Genomic DNA, 24,601 nt, shown 5'->3' with positions numbered 1-24,601 from the left:
CATCCAAGATTGGTTTGGAGATCAGAATTTAGGGTGGCAGAGGTTATGGTTGATTTGTGTAATACATGGTTTGTCAAATAAGGAGGAAGAATGTAATGCACTGTCATCAGCAAAGCTGTGTAGGTTGGTAGTCAACTGGAGTAGATTATTGATGCATGTAAGAAGATGGGTGAGAAAACAAAGCCCTTGCAGGCGTAGACTTCTGTGACTAATTGGTTCAAAAGATATATTTCGGTAATTACACCACATTTTTTATTATTTAGTTATACAAAATACTGAAATAATAGTTCCTGACAAGTTTCGCAAATCATAGGATTTACATCTTCAGGGGGTAAATAGTATAACTTAAAGTTTAAACAAGAGAATTAATAAATACAAATCATAACCGTCTGGCTATTCATAAACTCAAATAACAGAATGCAGATATAAAACGTTATTGACATTGAACAATACTGGACGATGTCACATGTTCTTGTTCTCGTTCATACAGTCTGAGCTCAGATTGAGGTAGATTTTTTATTAGAGCAGACCACACTTGATGGAGAATTAAGCCTTGATTTTTATTGCATCTGGCTGGTTTTTTAGCATATTAGCAGCTTCTTTAAATTTTCTTATATAACTCTTGTTTTCTATGTATGACATTGTCGTTCTTTGCCAGAGTACATCATGTCCAGTGGAAGTGGTATGGAAAGCAAGACCCGTTTTTGTTCTCTTTTGTATTGTACGTCTTTTTGGTGTTCAGCCATGCGTATTTTTCCAGATCTTCCTGTCTGTCCTACGTAGCAAATCCCGCAAGAGCAATGGATTTTGTAGACTCCTGTTTTTGGTGGATGTAGGAATCCTGAGATTTTTTCCATATGAAGGAAGGCTACTTTTAAGTTGTGTTTGTTCATTAATTTGGCTAGCTTATCTGTAACCCTGTTTTATTGTGTTGTTAGTTGGAGGCATTTTAAGGATTCTCTTGATGATTTTTGTTTCATATCCATTCTGTTGGAGGATTTGTGTTAAGTATTTTAGTTCTTCATTACATCTTTCTTGTGTGCTGGAGATATTCTATGCTATGTCTTGAAGAGTTTTAATTAAGCTTATTTTTTATGAAGGATGGTGGTTGTGAGGTTGCATTTAGAAATCTTCCAGTATTTGTCAGCTTCCTATATACTGAGGAGAGTTTACTTTCTTCATTAACTTCTAAAAGAATATCCAGAAAAGGAAGTTTTTTATTTTCTTCTTGTTCTAAAGTGAATTTTATGGTGTTGTGTAAATTGTTGAGATAATCTTTGAAATTGATAAGTTCATCTGTTGTTCCATTGAATATGATGAAAATATCGTCCACATAGCGTAGCCATATTTTTGGTTTTTTATGGTAATTCTTAAGAGCATTGTTTTCAAATTTTTCCATAAATAGGTTTGCTAATACCGGTGATAATGATGAACCCATGGCCAATCCTTCTTTTTGTTCCCAGATTCTGTCATGATAGTTGAAAAAAGTATTGTTTATACAATAAGATGTCAGGAGGGAAGAGGTCTTCTAGGAGATTCAAAATTTCTTGTCTCGGGACGTTTGTAAACAAGCTAATAATGTCTAGACTTGCTAAGATGTCTGTTGGACCAATATGTATATCTTTCACTTTTTCTATGAAATGTTTACTATTTTTTATGAAGGAAGATGTTTTTCCTATATGTTGTGAGATCATGTTGGTGAGGTATTTCGCCAAGTTGGAAGTCGGTGAATCTCTTCCATCTACTATTGGTCTTAAAGGTATATCTGTCTTATGGATCTTTGGAACACCATATATTCTTGTTATCAAAGGATGTTTTGATTGTAAGTATTTTTTAAGTTCTTCCATCCATAGAGGCACTTTTTTTTATTAGATTATTTGTTTTTTGTGTGTATGCCAAGTCGGGTCTCTGTCTAAGGGTTTGTAGGTGTTTGTATCTTCCAGGAGATTTTTCATTTTGTTATCATATTCTGTAGCATTTAAAACGACAGTTGCGGTGCCTTTATCTGCTTTGATTATGACAATATTTTTGTTGTCCTTTAACTTCTTAAGGCAAGCGTATTCATTGTAAGGTAGATTCCTATGAGATAATCTGCTTTTTAATAGTAAAGCTGTACTTTCTATATGGATAAGATCTGCCGTGTTGTCCGGTAGATTTCTAATTCCTTTTTCTATTTGTGCTATGATATCAATTTTTGGTAGGAAACGTGGGGTTAAGGCAAAGTACAATACAAAAGAGAACAAAAAACAGGTCTTGCTTTCCATACCACTTCCACTGGACACGATATACTCTGGCAAAGAACGGCAATGTCATACATAGAAAACAACAGTTATATAAGAAAATTTAAAGAAGCTGCTAATATGCTAAAAAACCCAACCCAATGCAATAAAAATCAAGGTTTAATTCTCCATCAAGTGTGGTCAGCTCTAATAAAAAATCTACCTCAATCTGAGCTCGGACCGTATGAACGAGAACAAGAACATGTGACATCATCCAGTATTGTTCAACGTCAATAACGTTTTATATTTGCATTCTGTTATTTGAGTTTATGAGTAGCCAGACGGTTATGATTTGTATTTATTAATTCTCTTGTTTAAACTTTAAGTTATACTATTTACCCCCTGAAGATGTAAATTCTCCGATTTACGAAACTTGTCGGGAACTATTATTTCAGTATTTTGTATAACTGAATAATAAAAAATGTGGTGTAATTACCGAAATATATCTTTTGAAACAGAGCCCTGTCAAATCCCAGCTTTAGTTAGAGAAAAAATTCTCAATCATCATCCTATAATATGTCACATCAGAAAGCTGGTAATCCAGTTGCAAAAGTCACAGGATTCACCCAATGATGGGAGCTTGTTTATTAGAGCGACAGGCCATAGGTCTGTCGCTCTAATAAAGAAGCTCCTATTTATTTTGTTTGTTTGTTTTAATATCTCAAAAGCCTTGGAGATATCAAGGGCAACCACCTGAGACTCACAAAATTTTTTCATAGTATTTGTCCAGAAATGGACAACATAGGCAAGCAGATACCCTGTTGAACAACAGTTGAGGAATCAATACTGGCTTTTTTTTTTAATTTTTTTATTTATTTTAAAGTTGAGTGCATTCAAGGGAGTGTAGAAGTTGAATGTTGATAGTTCTGTCCATTACTTTACAGAGAACTGAGGTAAGAGAAACTGGATAGTAGTTTGATGGTAAGGATTTGTCAACCCCCCCCCCCCTTTTAGGAATTTTATGTGAGTTAATTTTAATTTTGTAGGATAAACACCAATGAAATATGAAAGCATAAAAAGGTGACAGAGAATCTGGAGCACATACTTTAGAATGATTAGAGAAATGTCATTAGGACGAAGAGACTTCTTTGGTATCTAACTTGAACAATATTCTTCTGATTTCTTTCTGGCAAAATGCCAAATAAGACAATGTGTGGTGAGTGTTTTTGAAATAGTTGGGGGGAGGGGTGAAGAGTATTGCCAGGATCAACCATAGAAGAATTAGAGGAGAAGTAAGAAGCCTGGGGGTGGGCTTTTTCTGTGGTTGATGATGTCAATAAAACCATCTGAGTGTAAGAGTAGTGGCAATACTGGAGAAGAATTGAGACAGAAGATAAACTTTCCCCAAGATTAGAGTACTTAACTCAGTAGTTTATTATACCTTTCCGGCTCTCCTTCCTTGCTTGCCTACTGTTTGCTGGCTAGCATTACTGTTACTCAGCAACAGCTGTTCTAAAAACATGTCCATTACTGAGATTCAAAATGAAACACAAGTGACAAAATAGCTGTCATTACTACAGTGATTGTACTTGGAAGTTTTTTCACTTGGTTATACTATAAATTAAAGATACCAAGAAATTATATACTTGATTTAATCCTTTATCCAAGCATATAATTTCTTGGTATCTTTAATTTACAGTGATTGCACGTCATATAGTAATAGTGACATAGATAAACTACTGTAAACAAACATACAATAATATTCATACAGTGTTATTTTCATGCAACATATGGTAAACAGTAAGCAAGTTTACTATTTAACTACATTTAAGTTTCTTTTAATATCACAGCACTTAACCACATGGCAGCTCTAGTAATACTAATGTATACATTAGTATTACTAAATGCAAACAGATACTATATATATATTTAGATTATCATATAAAAAAATGGTATTCCTTATTAATTTGAAATTTTCACTCAGTATATATACTGTAATACTGTAAAAGGCAAACATAACAAGTGAAAATTATATGAGATTTTTACAGAAAATGAAATGAGGAACAGGTTGAGAAGATCATCCTACAATGAAACAGTAATAACTTATATTGGAATCCACATAACTATTTCCAAATCTCATTATTCATATAATGATTAATATATAACCTGACAACTTAACCAGCCAGTGGTCCCAATTGTTTTGAGCATAATGCTTCCTCATGCCCCCCCCCCTTTTTTCCATTCAAGTATGCTTTTCTGATTCTCCACTCCATTCATAAACATTGATAGGTCATTCATTCTTTCCTTCTTTCTCCCCCCCCCCATTCAAGGTAATGATCTCTTAAAATGTCTACCTGTAACTACAAAAAATATATATACAATGAGCCATTTATTGCATTTATATGACAATAACTGAGAGTTTTAATGAAGCAGAGATAGTCAAGTTTTCTGTTGGTTGTAAATCAAAAATTTCAACCATAAAAACATATATTTCAGGCATTTAATAAACCAAAAACACTAAAAAGTAAACTTAAGCACCAAAGAAAATTAAATATATTATATACAACAAGAAATTATTTTCTTGTTTTAATCCTTAACCAAGTGTAAGCAAAGTTTTTGTGTGAAGTATCTTCACAACATATCTGCTTGTGTATAGAGGCTATTGACTTCTCATACTAAAACAAATGATGTGAAATCAACAATCAATCTTTTACAGGAATGCAAAACCGGTTAAGTTTGAGGCTTCTTATGTGCTTCCACAGTTTATTACTGATACAGAGGCTGTTGACTTCCCATATTAAGACAATTTTGCCTGCCTGTCCAAGTTGGCAGCATATCTCCACACAACAGGTTGCTCATTTCAATCCTGTATGAACACATGGATATTTGTGATTGATTTAGGAAACAGATAAACTCCATTACCTGGTGTGAGACCACTGCATTACTTACTTACTTGGAGGCCCAAAGTGGCTTGAAAAAGTTTCATGCTTGGTCACTCTTAGAGCACGCTTTCCAGATTATGTAAAAAGCGAGCATGCAACACACACTCATCAAAAATTAATAAAAACAGAAAATAAATGCCAATGAATGGCACCCATTAGCATACCCTGGAGTTTATTGCATCTATTGCACCTGTAAATTACCTAATATTGGGGAAACTGGAAGTATAATCCCTATTGGTAAAAAAGAACACAAACGACACATTAAATATAACAATTTTGGTGAAACAGGCCTCTCAAATCATGCTCTTAACATCCTACATCAAACAGATTGGAAAAATACTTGTTCTTTGCATCATATTACAAAAACTTGGAATGAACAGAAATTTAAAGAAGCCTGTGAAATGTTGATTAACCATCCCAATCTTAATAATAATGGGGGCTTAAAAATCCCAAACTCTGACTTTAGGACTCTAATCAATTTTATTTTCTGTTTATTGATTTATCTATTATTTTCTGTATGAACATGTTACTCTCAAGCTTAATTTAACTTTGTAACCTAATAGATAATAATAATAACAGGACTCTAGCTTTGATGTCGTGAAGTTTTTTCTTTTTTTAGCACCCGAGGTCAGGCAAATAGTTTAATGGTTGATCAGTAACTTTAGCATGCATAGATTGTAGTGCAGCTTGTTTCTTTGTGTGTGTGTGTATATATATATATACATATATATATATATATATACACACACACACACACACATACATATTATACTCCAGAAAATGGCCTTAATGTGAAAGTCAACACTTTAAATGTATATTTTGGTTTATATTAAACTAAAGTTTTACTCTAACACGGCAGTTGTATCACAATTTTCATAATGTATTCCGATCACCGGGGTGCTTAAGGGTCAAAGCTGTATAACTGAGAGGAGACCTCCACATAGCCTTTAAAGGAATGCAGAGAACCGACCAGGGCTTCTGACCTAATGTCCAATCCTCACCTTCTCAAGGTGCACCCTGTTGGGTATCTACTTGGATACTGAACGAATGAGGAATGGCTGGCAATTTGGGATTTAGCCAACCAAATTGTATTCTTATTGGTTAAACCAAAATAAAAAATGATGGTAGAGCATGACAAAATTTCATGCCGGCTGGGGCGTTGCCCGGTTAAACAAAGCCCCCGTTGTTTTTGCCAGGGAACCAGGGTGAACAGTGAAAAGTCAGTTACTGTAACAAATCTGAAAACAAACCCCAACTCAACATTACCAGATTTAAAGATCGGTACTATCAACATAAGAAGCCTGAATGGCAAAGAAATGGAGCTAGCTGAGGAATTAGATAAGTACCAGATTGACATAATACGGGTGACTGAAGCAAAAAAGACAAAACTGGTGAGATCTTTCTGAGCAATAAATAGAAAATGTTATATTCAGGCAATGACAATCAAGGAAAAGAAGGAGTAGCCATAGTATTCAACACAAAATATAAGGCTAATCTTCCTGAATGGCAGTCAGTCTCAAGTAGACTAATGTGGGCAAATATGAGAATGGAGAACTGGACAATGAGACTTATTTATGCCTATGGTCCCACAGAAGGTTCTACTAAGGTAGAAGTGGAGGAATTTTTGAGGCTTTAGAAAAAGCAACTGACACAATGAAAAAGGAAAAGTTGGTCCTTGTTGGGGATCTAAATAGCAGAGTAGGAAATGATTGTGAGACATACAAAAATATTTTGGGAAAATTTGGAGAAAAGAGCAAAGCTAATAATAATGGCAAATATCTGTTGGATTTCTGCTCAGGACATGGACTGGTTATTACTAACACCCAGTTCCAACATAAAAATGTGCACAAATTCACATGGAGAGAAGAGGCAAGGAATAAGAAAAGTCTCATTGACTATGTTATTGTTGATAGTGATGTTTTCTCCCTGCTGCAGGACACCAGAGGGTACAGAGGATTTGAAATTGGAAGTGATCACTATTTAGTCTTGAGCAGGATAAAATTGAATTTCATATTGAAAAGAATGACATGTGAGAAAGTTTTAAAGCGAATAAAAGTTGAGCAGCTCTCAGATGTGAACTGTAGACTAAAATACACAAAGATTATTGAAGAAAAAATGAAAGAGTTTGAGAACAGGAATCAAACCTTGGAGATTCAGTGGCAAACTCTGAAGAAAACACTGATTGGTTCAGCCACAGAGGCATGTGGTGAGGTTGTCTGCAAGGATAAAAAAAATCAGAACTCCCTGGTGGACACAGGAAGTTAAAGAGGCAGTGAAGGAAAAGAAGAAAGCATATCAAAAGTTTCTGTCAAATCAGTCAGCTTGTGCTCTTAGAGAATATAGAGACAAATGCTAAACACTGTGTAAAACTAGCTAAACAAAAGTCATGGGAGGACTTTGGCAAGAATATAGAAAATAAATATCAAGAAGGTGGCAAAATATTCTGGAGGTTGTTGAAGAAGCTTAGGAATGGAGGAAACAGTGCTGTAAAAGGAGTTAGAGATGATAAAGGTGACATGAAAACAGGAGAAAAAGATATCCTTGAAGTATGGAGTAATTATTTTGAAAAACTGCTACATGAAACAAGCAGTGATGATAGCACAGTAGTAAAAAACACTGACCAGGCATGCAGTCAGGAATACATATCCATACTTGAAGTAGAAAAAGCCATCAAAGGCTTGAAATGTAGAAAGGAAGCAGGAGTAGATGATATGCGACCAGAAATGCTGAAGTATGGTGGTATAATAGTCTTACAGGGCTGCACTTGAGAAATGGTTGAGAAGGATTGTGGAAGACAAGCTTGGTGAAGAACAAGCTGGATTCAGGCCAAATAGAGGCTGTCAGGATCAGATCTTCACTTTACGACAAATAGTCGAGAAAGCATGGGAATATAACAAAGATCTGTATTTAAGTTTTGTCGATTTGGAAAAGGCATATGACAAGGTGCCAAGAGAGAAGCTATTCAATACGCTGCAGTTATATGGTGTCAATAGGGCATTATATCAAGCAATACTTAGTCTTTATTTGAGTTGTAAGTCAGCAGTTAGAATTGAAGGAAGTACAGAAAGATGGTTTAATGTTAAATCTGGTGTGAGACAAGGATGTATATTATCCCCTCTGTTATTCATTATCTATATGGATTACATTATGAAGGAAAGTGGTATTAAACATGATATCAAAATTGGAGCTGTTAATATCAGCTCTTTGCTTTATGCAGATGATGTTATACTTCTAAATAAATCCGCTACAAGTCTGCAAGATTCTCTGACTAAATTGAATAACTGTTGTAATAGATATGGTATGAAGGTCAGCAATGAAAAGACAAAGACAATGAAAATAAGCAGAATCATTGAAAATGTCAACTGTGTTCTGAATTGAGAACCTGTGGAACAAGGAAAACATTTCAGCTACTTAGGCATGATTTTTACTGAAGATGGTAAATTAAATATAGAAATAGACAACAGAATCAGCAAAGCTGGTATGGTGGGAAGTCAATTGAATAAATTCATATGGAATAAGAGAGAAATTAGTGAGAACACTAAATTAGCTGTTTACAAGACAGTGTTCAAACCAGTTTTAACTTATGGATCTGAGAGCTGGGTCAAAAGTAAAACACTTGACCAAAGACTAGAGACCACAGATATGAAAGTACTGAGAAAGATTATAGGCGTGAACAGATGGCATCAATGGCAATATCATATTAAAAACGAGGATATTAGGAAAGAACTTGACATTGTCAGCATCCAGGAATGCGTTAGCAGAGCTAATCTTAAGTGGTATGGTCACTTAAACAGAATGAGCAAAGAAAGATTAGCAAAACAAGTGTTCTCTGCCAGGTTGGCAGCAAAACGACCCAGAGGAAGACCAAGATATAGGTGGATTGATACTGTACAAAGTGCCTTAGATGATAGAAATATAAGATCTGATAATGTTGGAGTCTTGACAAGTAACAGACTGATTTGGAGAAAAATTATAGATAGGAAGTTAGTAATGATGTAATTTTTGTCTTGTAGTACTATCATATCCTGTACACCCCTGGAGGGTACATGGCAGGAATTTGATGATGATGATTCTGATCACTATGCAAACACGAAAGAAAGGATACAAGAACCTTTCATGGACGGGAGCCACATAAAACTGATGTGACTAGTCATGAGGATACTTTATACATAAACTTTGTTTGCTTACACTTGAGCAAGGATTAAAACAAAAAATATAATTTCATATCAAATATAATATACTTAATAACCAAATGCCCACACATAGTAGTTATGTCATAGGTCCTGACACCTTTTGTATGTGACACAGATATTAAAGACTTCTGACAATTTTCTCTTACCCAGTATATTTTAATACAACGATACACAATTTCACCAATTGTATATGGAAAATATGTGACATTATATTGATTTAACCTCAGTAACCTCCTAGAGCTGGCTCCCACTGCTAAGACCTCAATTAAGGTCAAAACTGGTCTGGGTAGTTGGGCAGCGACCCTTTCCATAGTGCATTGTAATCTCCACATCTGAAAGGGATTGTACCTTGCATTGCTTGAATATGCTACATAATTTGAGAGTGCCGGTTCTGATTACAGCATCAGAGAACTTAACAGCAACCAATCTAGCTATGCAGCCTGCACTTGGGGAAAGTGAGCACATACTCTTGACCTGGGAGAATGCCAGACATGCCAAATTTTCTATTAAGAAGGGATATATACATGGGTGGTCTGAAAATTTCTCGGCCTAACAACAAAAAAACAAATTTATAATTTAAAAATTATCTTTATTTTTCAACATAATCTCCCTTAAGACTAATACATTTATTCCAGCGATGCTCCACCACAATTATCCCGTCCCTGTAGTGGTTCTCAGTAAGATCTGCAAAATACCCCTCTACAGCTGCAATCACCTCTTGATTCAAAGAAAAATGCTGACCAGCAGGAAGAGTTTTAGTTTTGGGAAGGAATAGAAGTCAGAGGGAGCCAAATCTGTGGAATAGGGTAGATGTTTCAACAATTCATAGTGCAGATCCTTTAATTTTCCCATTGATAAAACACTTTTGTGGGCAGGTGCATTGTCCTGATAAAAGATGATTTTTTCTTCTGCAAACCGGGTCTTTTCTCACAAATTTTTTAATCTAGTCACGTTAAAAGATCGGAATAATATTCCCTGGTTATTTTTTTACCCTTTTCAAGATAATTAATAAACAAAATGTCTTTAGCATCCCAAAACACCAATGCCATGACCTTGTCTTCTTTGGCACTGAACAACTGGCTTCTGTCCACTGTTTTGACTGCTCTTTGGATTCTGGTGAATCGAAGTCTCATCTGCAGTAAAAAATCAACACACAAAATTAGTTTTATTTTTGTTAAAACACTCCAAGAAGTGTTCAGAGATTTTCATGGGAGTGCGTTTTTGATCTGCGCGGCACCCATCTTTCACGAAGCTTTTTCATTTGCAGTTCTTCATGCAAAATATATCCTACATGTTCTTGTGAAATGCCTATAGTCTCAGCAATTTCATGCACTTTGATTCGCCAGTCATCCAATACCATATCGTGCATTTAATCAATGATTTCTGGTGTTGTTACACTTTTTTGAAGTCCTTCATGTGGATCATCCTCAAGGCTGGTAAGGCCGTGTGTAAACTTGGCAGCCCATTTCTTGATTATCGAAAACGAAGGAGTAGGAATGAATTTCTTTTGGTGCTAAACCATCTTTTACAAAGAATTTTATAACCGCATGATACTCAATTTAACCATTTCAAAGGATACAGACAAACACTTTGGTTTCTCAGAGCTGTATAAAACAAACTACACAATAGAATGACTTGCAATTTCATATGGATGCTTATGACAGATGTACCAACTTAGAAAAAAAAAATCTTCCCAATAGTGTTGCCATTTATGGTCGAGGCCAAGGCATTTTCAGACCACCCACATATGTGGAACTACAAAGCAGGTGATTACGACAAGCTGAGAAGTCAGTTTTCAGCAGTGCCGTGGCATAAGAATTTGGAGGGTAGAAATGGTGGTGGTGCATGGGAGGAGGACAAGGGGATGTTTGAAAAAAGCAGTATCAGAAGTACCTAGAATCAGAAGAATAAATCAAGTAGGAGTTAGACAAATAAATAGCATCATTAAGCAAGAGATCACAAGATGTTTTTACTACAAGGGGGATTGATAAACACCTAGAACAAAAACGACTGGTTTGTGCAACAAGGGGGGAAAGACTTTTTTCTCAGAGAATTGCAAATGATGCAACGTGTAAGTTATATGGTTCTACTTCAATTCCTTCATGGTGTTTATCACTAATTCTCAACACACCCTCATATACTGATGAAATTGAACTGCAGGAAATTGATGAAGCCAAGGACCTGGGAGTTAAATTTTAAAGGGCATATTGAAGGTAGCCAAAACAACACATGATATTACGAGGGTAGTCTGAAAAGTTCTCAGCCTAACCATGAAAAAAAAAAAAAAATTTATAATTTCAAAATTATTTTTATTTTTCAACATAATCTCCCTTAAGATTAATGCATTTATTCCAGCGCCATTATCCCATCCCTGTACTGGTTTTTAGTAAGCTCTCAAAATATCCCTCTACAGCTGCAATCACTCTTGATTTGAAAAAAAGTGCTGATTAGCGACGAAGAGTTTTAGTTTTGGGAAGTGATAGAAGTCAGATGGAGCCAAATCTGGGGAATAGGGTGGATGTTCCAACAATTCATAATGCAGATACCTTAATTTTCCCATTGCCAAAACATCTTTGTGGGCCAGTGCCCTGATGAAAGACTATTTTTTCTTCTGCAAACCAGGTCTATTCTCAAGAATTTTTTCGTCTAGTCTGGTTAAAAGATCGGAATAATATTCCCCAGTTATTGTTTTACCCTTTTCAAGATAATTAATAAACAAAATGCATTTAGCATCCCAAAACACCGATGCCATGACCTTTCCTGCTGATGGACCGATTTTGTTTTCTTTGGTGCTGAACTGCCGGCTTCTGTCCACTGTTTTGACTGTTGTTTGGATTTTGGTATTTTGGTGTGTAATGGTGAATCCAAGTCTCATTCATGGTAATAAATCAACGCACAAAATCAGTTTTATTCTTGTTAAAATGTTCCAAGCACTGTTCAGAGATTTTCATGTGAGTGCGTTTTTGATCTGTTGTGTGCATGTGCAGCACCTATCTTGAGCAAAGCTTTTTTCATTTGCAATTCTTCATGAAAAATATATCCTATATGTTCTTTTGAAATGCCTATAGTCTCAGCAATTTCATGCACTTTGACTCAACGGTCATCCAATACCATATCGTGCACTTGATCAATGATTTCTGGTGTTGTTACACTTTTTGGACGTCCTTCATGTGGATCATCTTCAAGGCTGGTATGGCCGTGTCTAAACTCAGCAGCCCATTTCTTAATTGTCGAAAAGGAAAGAGAAGAATGCCCATAATCTTTTATGAACTTCAAATGAATTTCTTTTGCCGTTAAACCTTCTTTTACAAAGAATTTTATAATTGCAAGGTACTCAATTTTATCCATTTCAAGGGATACAGACAACACTTTTGCTTCAGATAGTTGTATAAAACGAACTACTTGATAGAATGACTTTCAATTTCACATGGATGCTTATGACAGATGTACCAACTTAGAGAAAAAAAAAATCGTACTGATAGTGTTGCCCTCTATGGTCAAGGCCGAGAACTTTTCAGACCATCCTCTTTGTGGTTGTTAAAGAACACATCAAATAGGGATAGAGATATATATTCCCCTATATATAAGGCTTTAGTAAGTTCATATCTGGACTACTGCACACACATCTGGATGCCCAAATTCCATGAGGATGAATTGGTGGAGAAATCTAGAGGCGACTGACAGATTGTCGCACATCTATGGAATGCTCCCTATGAGAACAGACTGATGGTCGGAAAAGAAGAGACATGACAGAAGCATATAAGTTATTAAGGAGATTTTATAGGATGATACTAAAGATTTTTTTCAGTACATGGCAAGAAGGGAGAGAACAAGGAGTATCCTATGGAAATTGTGTAAAAGGGTAGTTAGCAAGGGATGTTTGATTTTGGGACTAGATGTTTTGCTTGAGGGTGATGAATGGGTGGAATGAGTTGCCAGACATGGTTGTGAGTCCATCAGTGAGTGAGTTTAAAGAGAAGTATGACAGGTATTGTGTGAATAATGGATCTTACCCGATGAGTCTTCCAATTCCATGAAGAAATCTGTATTACACCAGTAATAATAATATAATGTACTTTATAACTAAGTGAAAAAACTTCTTAGAAACAAAAGAAGGATAAACAAAGCATCACACTGTAAAGTCAAATCAACAAAATCCTACATTTCCATTTTGCTATATAATACCATTTATCTTTCAAATACTGCAGTGTTTTTATAACATTACAATATTGGATGGATATTTGAAACATGACAAGGTCATTCAAGTTAAAAACAATGAAATGCAAATTCCATTTTGCATTTTTTAGAAGAATGCAAAATGGATTAATAATTCTGCAGTTTCTTAGCTGCCAAGGTTTAAATGTATTTAAAAAAAAAATAAAGGTCAAGTCGTTAAGCAACTCATGTTATTCTAATATAAGGTAAAAATAATTAATTAATTAAAAAATAAGGATACTTTCAGTACAATTATGAGATGATGCTACACTTTTCAGCATTCCCCAAATACCAGATGCTTGTCGACCAGCTCCTTGTTGCAACTTTTCTCTTTCTGCTAATGCTATTCTGTAAAAGAATAAATTAATATAAAGAATTAATATAGTTCAAACAAATTCAAAAACTTTGAGATATGCATCCCACTAATTTACTAAGCAGTGCATGCATGGGTCCACTCAACCTAGTAAATCACAGGATCTCAAAGGATTCTATTTCCAGTAGATGCTGAAGGGGAAGAAGGCATTGGTTAAATTCAATTGTGTACTAGCTGTCCTGCTTTAGTATCCAACTGGAAATACCATCCTCTAAGAAACTAAGTTTCATAGAACAAAAAATGTAAAAATGAAATGGACAAGGAAGATGACATTCTCCAAGACCTACTCACTGGAGAACCAAAAAGGAAAAGAAATTGACGGTTTTACATCAAAATTTCAGAAAGTCACAATCACTTTCAGCATTGTGAAAATGATTGTGTGATTTCCAATAATTTAAAGTCAAGTACTGGAAAGTGTGGTTAAAGGTAAAATACAGGAATTTGTAGACAGGAATATGACACTCTATGGTAGGCAGCACAGCTTTGAAAAAGCTATGTCCTGCCTTAGTAATTTATTCACATTTCATAAAAAATGTGAAAGTCAAATTAGCTAAAGGAAATAGCTACATCAGAAATGGTTATACCATGATGCTCCAGGATTTTGCAAAATACTCTACAGTAAATGATTACATCAGTTGGGGCTGCAGCAAGCTCATAAGAATGATTTGCAAAATCCATTTCCAAATTTTGGTATTGCATTGAGAATTTACTTGACATTACATTCACTTTAATCCACCCAGAGGAAGACCAAGATATAGGTGGATTGATACGGTACAAAGTGCCTTAGACGATAGAAATATAAGATCTGATAATGTCAGAGTCTTGACAAGTAACAGACTGATTTGTAGGAAAATTGTAGATAGGAAGTTAGTAATGATATAAATTTTTCATGTAGTACTATCATATCCTGTACACCACTTGAGGGTACATGGCAGGAATTTGATGATGATGATAAAACTTAAATACAGATCTTTGTTATATTCGCATGATTTTTCAACTATTCATCGTGAAGTGAAAATCTGATCCTGATGGCATCTATATGGTCTGAATCCAGCTTGTTCTTCAGCAAGTTTCTCTTCCACAATTCTTATCAACTGTTTCTCAAGTATACTTGCATAAATCTTACCAGGAACACTCAGTAGGGAAATACGTCTGTAATTCTCACATTCAGTTTTATTTCCCTTTTTATATATGAGTACTATGAGAGTTCTACTCCAATCATCTGGAATCCGTCCCTCTGAACTATGCAGTCCAGTCACTGGAACATGTTTATATCTCCATACTTGGCATTTCTGGTCGAATATCATCTACACCGGTTACCTTTCCACATTTCAGACTTTTGATGGCTTTTTATACTTCAGGTATGGATATGTATTCTGATTGCATGCCTGTTAAGGTTTTTTACTACTGTGTTGTTACTGATTGCTTTATTTAGCAATTTTTTGAAGTAATTACTCCATACATTAAGGATTTCTTTTTCTCCAGTTTTCATGTCACCTTTATCATCTCTATTTCCATTAACGGCACTCTTTCCTCCATTTCTGAGCTTTTTCAACAACCTCCAGAATATCTTGTCACCTTCTTGATATTTATTGTCTATGTTCTTACCAAAGTCTTCCCACAACTTTTGCTTAGCTAGTTTTATAATGTTTAGCTTTCTTACATTTGTCTCTGTATTCTATAAGAGCACAAGCTGACTTATTTGCCAGGAACTTTTTATATGCTTTCTTCTTTTCCTTCACTGCCTCTTCAACTTCCTGTGTCCACCATGGAGTTCTTATTTTTCTATTCTTGCAGACAATCTCACTACATTCTTCTCTGCCTGAATCAATCAATGTTTTCTTCAGGATTTGCCGCTGAACCTCCAAGGTTTGGTTCCTGTACTCAAACTTTGAAAATACTTTTATATTACACAAATAAAATTAGTGTATTTTAGTCTACAGTTCACATCTGAGAGCTGTTCAACTTTTATTAGGCTTTAAAACTTTCTTACATGTTCTTACTTTCAATATGAAATTCAATTTTATCCTACTCAAGACTAAATGGTGATCACTTCCAATTTCAAATCCTCTGTACACCCTAGTATACTGAACCAGTAAGAAAACATCACTATCAACAATAACATAGTCAATGAGACTTTTCTTATTCCTTGCCTCTTCTCTCCATATTTTTATGTTGGAACATTGTGTTAGTAATAACCAGTCTATGTCCTGAGCAGAAATCCAACAGGAATGTGTCATTATTATTAGCTTTGCTCTTTTCTCCAAATTTTCCAAAATATTTCTGTATGTCTGACAATCATTTCCTACTCTGCTATTTAGATCCCCAACAAGAACCAACTATTCCTTTTTCATTGTGTCGGTCGCTTTCCTCTAAAACTTCAAAAAACACCTCCATTTCTATCTTAGTAGAACCTTTTGTGGGATCATAGGCACAAATAAGTCTCATTGTCCAGTTCCCCATTCTGATATTTGCCCACATCACTGCTTGATATTGCCTGCCACTCAATAAGATTAGCTGCATATTTAGTATTAAATACTATAGCTGCTACTCCTTTGCATTGATTGTCATTGCATGAATATAACATTTTGTATTTATTGCTCAGGCAGATTGTCGATCTGGTACTTATCTAATTCCACAGCTAGCTCCATTTCTTTCCCATACAATCTTCTTATGTTGATAATACCGATCGTGAACTCTGGTGATGTTGAGTTGGGGTGTGTTTCATGATTTGTTCCAGTAGCTGACTTTTTTGCTCTTCGCCCTGGTTCCCTGGCAAAAACGAGGGCATTGTTTAACTGGTGACGCCCCAGATGTCATGAAATTCTGTCATGTTGTAACATCATTTTACATTGAAGTTTAAGCTAATAAGAATACAGTTGGGTTGGCTAAATCCCAAATTGCCAGCCCATATATATTGAACCTGGATACTGAACAGTATCCAGGTTCAGTATACCTAACAGGGTGCACCATGAGAAAGTGAGGATTGGACATTAGGTCCAAAGCCCTGGCAGTTCTGCACATTCCTTAAAAGACTATATGGAGGTATCCTCCCAGTTATACAGCTCTGACCCTTAAGCACCTGTTTGCTGTTTAACTTATCTGTTAATGATATTTGATGTGGATTGACATCTTCAAATGTTTGCCAACAAAGCAAAGTTTGGTAGAATTATCACTAGTATTGCTGATGTTAATTCTCTATAGCAGTGTTTCTCAAAGTGTGGTATGCATACCCCCAGGGGGGTGTACGCAAAAGGTCGTTATGGGGCACGTGGCAATTTTCGGCTATGCATAATTAAAGGAGTCATTATATTTTTCAACAAACAGTGCAATTAGAGACAACCAGGATAAAATGGCACTGACTAATGAATCACATCCCCTCTCCAACAGAAACTTCTATATAGACCAAGCAAAACCATATGTTGCCAGTAAAACATATGGTTTTGCTTGACACCCCCCCCTCGTCGTTAGCGTGTTAAAACTAAGAAATATATAGTGAATGTGTTTCAGATATTACGGAATTCGGTTGAAGGGAATTAGCATTTCAACTCAACTGTTGAAATTCTAATTTGTCTTTGGTTCGCACTATCTTTTGTACTGCACCAATCATATGCAGTTCTTCGCTACTCGACGTATCTCAAGTCTTGTAAATTACTGGTAATTTTGCTTGAAATAATGAGAAAGAAGATTATGCTATTTGGGCAGATGACTTTGACGATGCACACAAAAAACTGTTCTCGATGCCAAAAGTAGTGATAGCGAGTAGGAGCTTCTTGATAAGTTGCACCATTTTCAGTTTTTTTCTAAAAACTTTAGTTTCCGAAAATTCCCGCACATATCTCGCAACACAATTTTTTAGCTTTAATTTTGGGAAAAAAGTTAGTTATATTCAAGTAAATACAGTATTTTTTTTAGCTTTCAAATTCTTACATGTGGATCATTGGTTAAAGATCGGATTTATAAAACCCCCAAAAGAGAGCAATATAGCAAATACAAGTAGCTGTAAGCAACAAAAAAACGTTGATATTGCATCTGGATCAAATGAAATTGATGAGTGTGTCGTCTGACATCACTAGTGAACCAAAATTTAAAAATAAATCATTTTTTGTTTACATGAACATATAAATTCAAATAAAATAAATATTTAATTTTAATTAATATTTTAAATCAATGTATTAATTTTAATTTATTTTTAATTAATGAATTTATTTTTTAATTAATTAGGAGTACTTGGTAATAATAAAAATTTAAGAAGGGTACGTGGATATCTGAAGTTTGAGAAACACTGCTCTATAGGAAGATTTGAACAGACTTTTAGCTTGGACAAATGAGTAGGGTTGTAGTCTTAATATTAATAAATGCAAGGCACTTGGGAAACAGAGATATGAGGCTGTATGGATGGAGACGTGCATTGGAAAATGGATGAGATCTAGGACCTTGGGTGATAGTTGACAGTGGACTAAAATTTCGATGGCACATTGTAATTGTTGCAAAGACTGCATATTATATTGCTGCTATGATAAGAAGTACACTAGCATGTAGGGATAGGAAGGTGGTGGCACCTCTGTATAAGCACTGGTCAGACCACAAATGGACTATTGTGCTCAAATTTTGTCCCTCGGTTTTCACTGTGATGTGCAAATAATAGAAAGGATTCAGACACGAATGACCAAAACAATATCAGGACTCTGGAATGTTGGTTATGCAGAGCAGTTGAGGGAATATAGATTGAATAGTTTGGTTGATAGAAGGAAAAGAGGTGATGTGACAGAGACCTTCAAGTTAATTAAGGTATTTTACCAGATTAATACTGACAGGATTATAAAAAGACTGGAAGTTGAAATGCAAAGAACAAGAGGCCATCCCTGAAATTTATGTCAGGGTGTGAGGAATGACTGACAAACATCAAAAAGTGGTATACGGGGGATGTGAGTCTGCAAGATTTAAGGTAACCAGTGGTTGGTCCACTGTTATTCAATCTGTACATTAATGATATTGGGAAGGATCTAACAAGCAACATACAGCTATTTGCTGATGATACAAAGATAGGTAGGGTAATCAGGAAAGCTGTTGATATGCAGTACTTGCAAAATGATTTGAATAAGCTGGAATTGTGGGCATGGGAAAATGGATGCAAGTTCAATGTCAGTAAATGTAAAGCCATTCCCTTCGGTGTGATTTGATATCCAATGCTGTATTATATTGGTGGGATTATGCTAGAAGAAATCAGGCTAGGGATGTTGGAATGTTAGTAGATAGAAGTTGAGGTTCAGGGGCCATGACGTAAAGATTGCAAATACAACCTCAAAAGATAATTGCAATGCTGAAAATTGCATTCACATGTAAAGATAAGGATGTCATTTTGCTTCTTTCCAAGGCCTTGATAAGATCTGCACACAATAGTCCAAGTTCTGGTCTCCTACTTTCTGTTGTGATTCTTATACAGTGGAGAGAGAGAGTGCAAAGGAGCGTGCTAAAGATGATATCAGGATTGTGGAATACTGATTATGAAGACAATTGTGAATTTGCAAATTGCGGACACTAGCAAACAGTTGAAATCAGGATGATATGATTGACTTACAACCTTCTGAAAAGGTCATACAGGATTTCAATTGATGGAATTTCTCAATTTATGAGGGTGAGGAAAGGACAAGCGGGCATCTGTGGAAGCTGAGAATGAATGCCACTAAGAAGGGGTGAGGGCTATATTTTTTTCTCATAGGGTGGTGTGTGATTGGAATGGATTGCCATAATGTTGTGAGTGCAAGCAGTGTGAATGAATTCAAGAATAAGTATGACAGCTGGTGCATGAAGTATGTGGCCTCCCTTGATGAGTTCAACACATTGCCGACATGCAATGTATTGTGAATGCGGGAATGGTAAATGACTGCAAGATTCAGTATAATATAAATGTTACTAGTTAAGTGGACCTTCCCACATTTACTCCATGGAAGTTACTGTAATAATAATAATAATAATGTTATACTTCATCAGGAGCATAAGCATTAACAAACTTTCTTTGCCTCAACTGTCCTGCTTGTATATACAGAATTTGCTTCTATGTGAAGTATCTTCACAAATGGTCTACTTGTATATTCACTAGTAGACCAGTCATAAAAATACTCTATTGTCAAACTTTGTTTATAAAGAGTATTTTTAATACTCTATAGTAAACATACTATAAATACCTTTATAGTAAACTTTGTTTACTATAAAGGTATTTATAGTATACTATATATAGAATTTATAATAATAAAATAATACTATAAATTTTAATAATATGAAATAATGTAATTATTTAATAATAATAAAAGAATAATATTATTTTAATAATATTAAAATAATACTATAAATTCTTACATGCACTTCACTCGGATTTCAATTAATATTCTTATAATTTGTGCTAGGTGCAATTTATATAACAGAATAATAACAATCACAGTAATGGTTTGCAATTATAATTTCTTGTAAAGCATAATATACTTTTATATAAATTAAGTGGATATTAAATTCAGCATTATTTCAAAGCCGAATGCAGAAACTATGAAAGTTTCATAAAAAAAGTTGATCAGAGCTTACAGGAATACATTCACTGGCATTTATGAGTTGCCCTAGCGCGAACCATATAGAAGACATGATCGCTTGCCCAAGTGTCCATATGTTTGCTTTTTATTGGTCCACTTAGACAAGGTTTCGCTGGTCTGACAGCTGTTTCAAACAGTTGGTTCTCCTCAGAGACCAGGCAGAAACCTTAAAAGAGAAAGAGAGAGCAAAAACTCTCATTCAGTTTAGTAAATAATATACTTTGTAACCAAGTGAAAAGACATTCTATATCTTTCTCTGATCTGGAGTATTTTAATAATATGGTGATTTTCACCATTTTACAACTTTGTGTGTGTGTTGAGGGAGGGGTATGCATGCATACATACATGTATTCTTTATGCTTTATTACTTCTCAAATAAATTATATGCATATTATATAAAATTTAGGCAATAATACTATAATTTCTTATATGTGGAGATTTCAATTAATATCCTTATAATTAGTGCTATGTGCAGTTTATATAAATTGTACATAGCACAAACATAACAGAAGAATAATAACAATCACAGTAATGATTTGCAATTATAGTTTACAGTTTTACACAAGAAGGCAGATAATGATTACATAGCTTTAAGTTTGACAAAATGTTATCATACAAACTATTGTCATTCACATATTATATTTTTGGTTTAGTACAAACAAAATAAAAAAAAAAAAAAAATATATATATATATATACACATACACATTTTTAGATAAATATACACATTACATAAATTAGGAATAGTCATAATAAATTTTTTATCATTATTGTTTTATGCATAATAATATTCATATATAGAGGGTGATCCAAATGTCATGCATATAAAATAACCTAGAAGTTTTCAATATTAGTGACCAACTTTATAGAACTAAATTGCTACAAACAAAGCTTATAATCATATCTTTACGAAGACAAAAATAAATAACATTTCTAAAGCAAATGTTCAAAATTTCCACCTCATTCTTGAGCACAAGCACATGATCTTTTTATCAAATTGGAGGCAACTCTTCGAAACATGGAATTACTGACTGCTCTGATTGCTTTAGTGATGTTTCTTTTCAGTTCATCACTTGTGTGAGGATCATTTTTATACACCTTAACTTTCAGGTAGCCCCATTAGCAAAAATCTGAAAGTAACAAATCTGGCAACCTTAAGGGCCAAATGGCACCATAAGATTTTGGTAAATGATTACCTATGGATGTTACATAATTAGAAGGAATTCATAATGTGTTTAGTATTAGATATTGCTTCATGTTGAGAATGATTAAGAATGCCCAGGTTACACCTCCATGATTGAATTAGTTTACTCATGCAAGTAATTACTGATAATTACTTAATTAGTTAAATAATTATCAGTAATTCTACTGTTTTCTTTAATAAATAAATCCTTTCTTTTCAACCTAATAACTTGCCTGATCTATGTTCTCAATGCACCACTCATAAAGAGAACCTGTGCGAATCAGAATTTTGGGGATAGCCACGACTGCAGTAAAGTTAAGTCACATAAGTTTTGGTGAAATTTGGAATAGTAATTGTCTGAATATTGAATATTGTGCCATTCTGAATGTTTTCTCCCAGATGACGAAGCTTCTCTAGTCTAATAATTTTGGATGGCGCAGCGTTAACAAATAAATTTTTCCAAAATTAGAAACAGAGTTAATACCAGAATTATAATAAAGGGATTGGCTCTAGCCTGAAGCAGAATCTTTGTTAACAGTCCAGTGCACTATCATTCAATATGTTTATAGTGGCCAGTAGATAGAGAAATAAGAAGACTTGAATGAGTAAGGAATTAATGAGACTTAAGAGCGACAAATGAGTAAATAAGGTAGATAGGTAAGGGTATATATATCAACATACCGTAATTTTACAATGGTGCAGACAGTATGATAATTGAAGATTTTAATTAGAGGTTTAGTAAGATCTGATATAAGTAAATATAAATATAACAAAAAATAACAAAATTAACATATTTTTACAATACTTTATTTTTCATTCATTTTAAATAAAGTTAATAAAAAACTAAGAACTTTATTTAAATAATTAAGTATTTTTGAGTGTGTGTGTATAACTTATGCACAGTAAAGGAATGGAAATAATACATTTATGAAAATGAGATGGGTGCTATTATTAGTAATAAAAGGATGATAAGGCAGAGTAATCCCACTGACTTCAAAGCTAGAGTGAGCTCTTCCGAGGACAGTGGGATTAACAATTAACTGTTTTTTTTTTCTTTTTTATCATTTGCTGCTGTGGTCACTATGTTTTATGTGATACGAATGCCAACTTTTGTAGTACTAAGTGCGCTGATATAATTTCCACAATTTTTGTTTTAATTTTTCTGTTATTATGGTAAGCATTATTGAAATAGTGTATCATATATGGAAAATATATGATTCTGCATTCATTTAACCTTAGTATTAGTACCTCCTCGGTCTAGCTCCCACCGATGAGATCTCAATGAAAGTTAAAAGCAATTTGCATTGTGATCCATTCCATAATGTATAGTAATACATGTCCTAAAAGAAGTGTGCTTTGCATTTTGTGATACTGAGGGCAATTGATGTAAAGTCAACAGCTTCTAAACGCAAGAAACCAGTTGTGGAGGTACATCAAGTCAAACTTTGTTTGCTTATACTTGGGTAAAGGATTAAAATAAGAATATAATCTCTTGTCACGTATAATATATATCAGTGCTTTTGCAATATAATTCGCAACACCAAAGGAACAAAATAAGATGTTTGTTTAGCCATCAATATTTTGCTAGTTTTATACTTAGCATCTTTATAGTAAAAATGGTTTGTCACAGTATGCAAGCAGTAACATACAGTTATTAGTGAGAAGAATTTTAAATTACCGTAATGGGGTGTCTGTCTATAGCTCCTGCCATTGAACTCACCTACCTTTGCTATAAATTTTCAGCCAATGACTATAACCCAAAGAAAATAGATAAAATATTAATACCCCCCACTTTCCTAATACACATGACTAGAGCAAAACTGTTACTATTCCATACCTCCAGAGCACATCAAAAAGACAGCCAGCATGCTTAATAAATATAAGCCCCACATCATATTCAAACTATACATCAAACTAGCAAACCCACATCTGTTCACCTAATGGTAAACAGGTACAAAGGAAAAAGTGCATTGTACCTGTGAATTCCATCAGTATGGACAGACAGGAAAATCTGTTGATATCTGCCTTGAAGAAGATAAGTACATTTGCTTCCAGCGTCATAGCAAGTTGGGACTAGCAGACTATGTTTTAGACATTCCTTCACATAGGATTAGAGGAAGGTAAACCAAAGTGCTATGTATCATAGAAGTCATTACAAGTCAGTCTTTGGAGTCAGCAGCAGTAGTAGCGATGAAACACTCCCTGAAACTCAATGGGTATGGCTGTATTAATTTAACCAAAAATCTGGGAGACGGTCATTACAAGACTAACTCACTTTAAATTTATAAAACTTCTTTCTTTATCCAACAGTAGAGGGTTCTACATAAGGATGTTAGTTGTTTTAATTTTTTGTTACTGTTCCCACAAATAAGATTGTTAGTGCTTGTTCATTGTAACAAATGTGCTATAAAAATGCTGGGTGTAAAACCAATGAAATATCAGCAGCTAAATATCTTATTTATTTTGTTACTTGGGTATTGTGAATTATACCATAGAAACTACTGAACAGAAAACTACCAACACCTAAACTAATTCACTCATCTGACCCATAATGACAACTTAATCTACATCCATGATACAATATAAATGTGGGATTAATAAATATATATCAATCCCAATTTATTATGCTAAAGAAACCAAAGCATAGCTTCATTTTAATGAAACTGGTTTCGGTATACAACAGTGTATTCAGCCTAAAACTGTGTAGCATATACTGATAGTATGTTAATAAATATAAAGCACCTATTCAACAAGCAACACAATATCCAGTAGGTAGCTCAGATTTTTTTTTTTTCCCTTAACCTCATCATCATGGTTTATTTACAATTTACACTTTGTAAATAGGGAAACAAACTAAATAAATAGGAATAAGAAAAAGTTAATTATTATATGT

At 34.4% G+C, this 24,601-nt stretch overlaps 1 protein-coding gene across 2 annotated transcripts in view; it reads right to left on the bottom strand.

Annotated features, from left to right (window-relative positions):
• Nucleotides 1-24,601, bottom strand: part of GPHR (Golgi pH regulator) — a 314,568-nt gene that overhangs the window by 157,628 nt on the left and 132,339 nt on the right. For both annotated transcript variants that reach the window (XM_090412614.1, XM_090412615.1), the window contains exon 8: nt 13,811-13,917. In XM_090412614.1, the coding sequence (XP_090268740.1) occupies nt 13,811-13,917 (107 nt within the window). The remainder of the gene's footprint in view (nt 1-13,810; nt 13,918-24,601) is intronic.

This window comes from Typopeltis vanoorti, chromosome 23 (genome assembly GCF_054136105.1).
Source record: "Typopeltis vanoorti isolate ZY-2024b chromosome 23, IOZ_Tvanoo_1.0, whole genome shotgun sequence".
Lineage (NCBI taxonomy): Eukaryota > Metazoa > Arthropoda > Arachnida > Uropygi > Thelyphonidae > Typopeltis > Typopeltis vanoorti.
The sequence above is the reverse complement of the archived record's forward strand: the minus strand, read 5'-3'. Positions and strand labels throughout refer to the sequence as shown.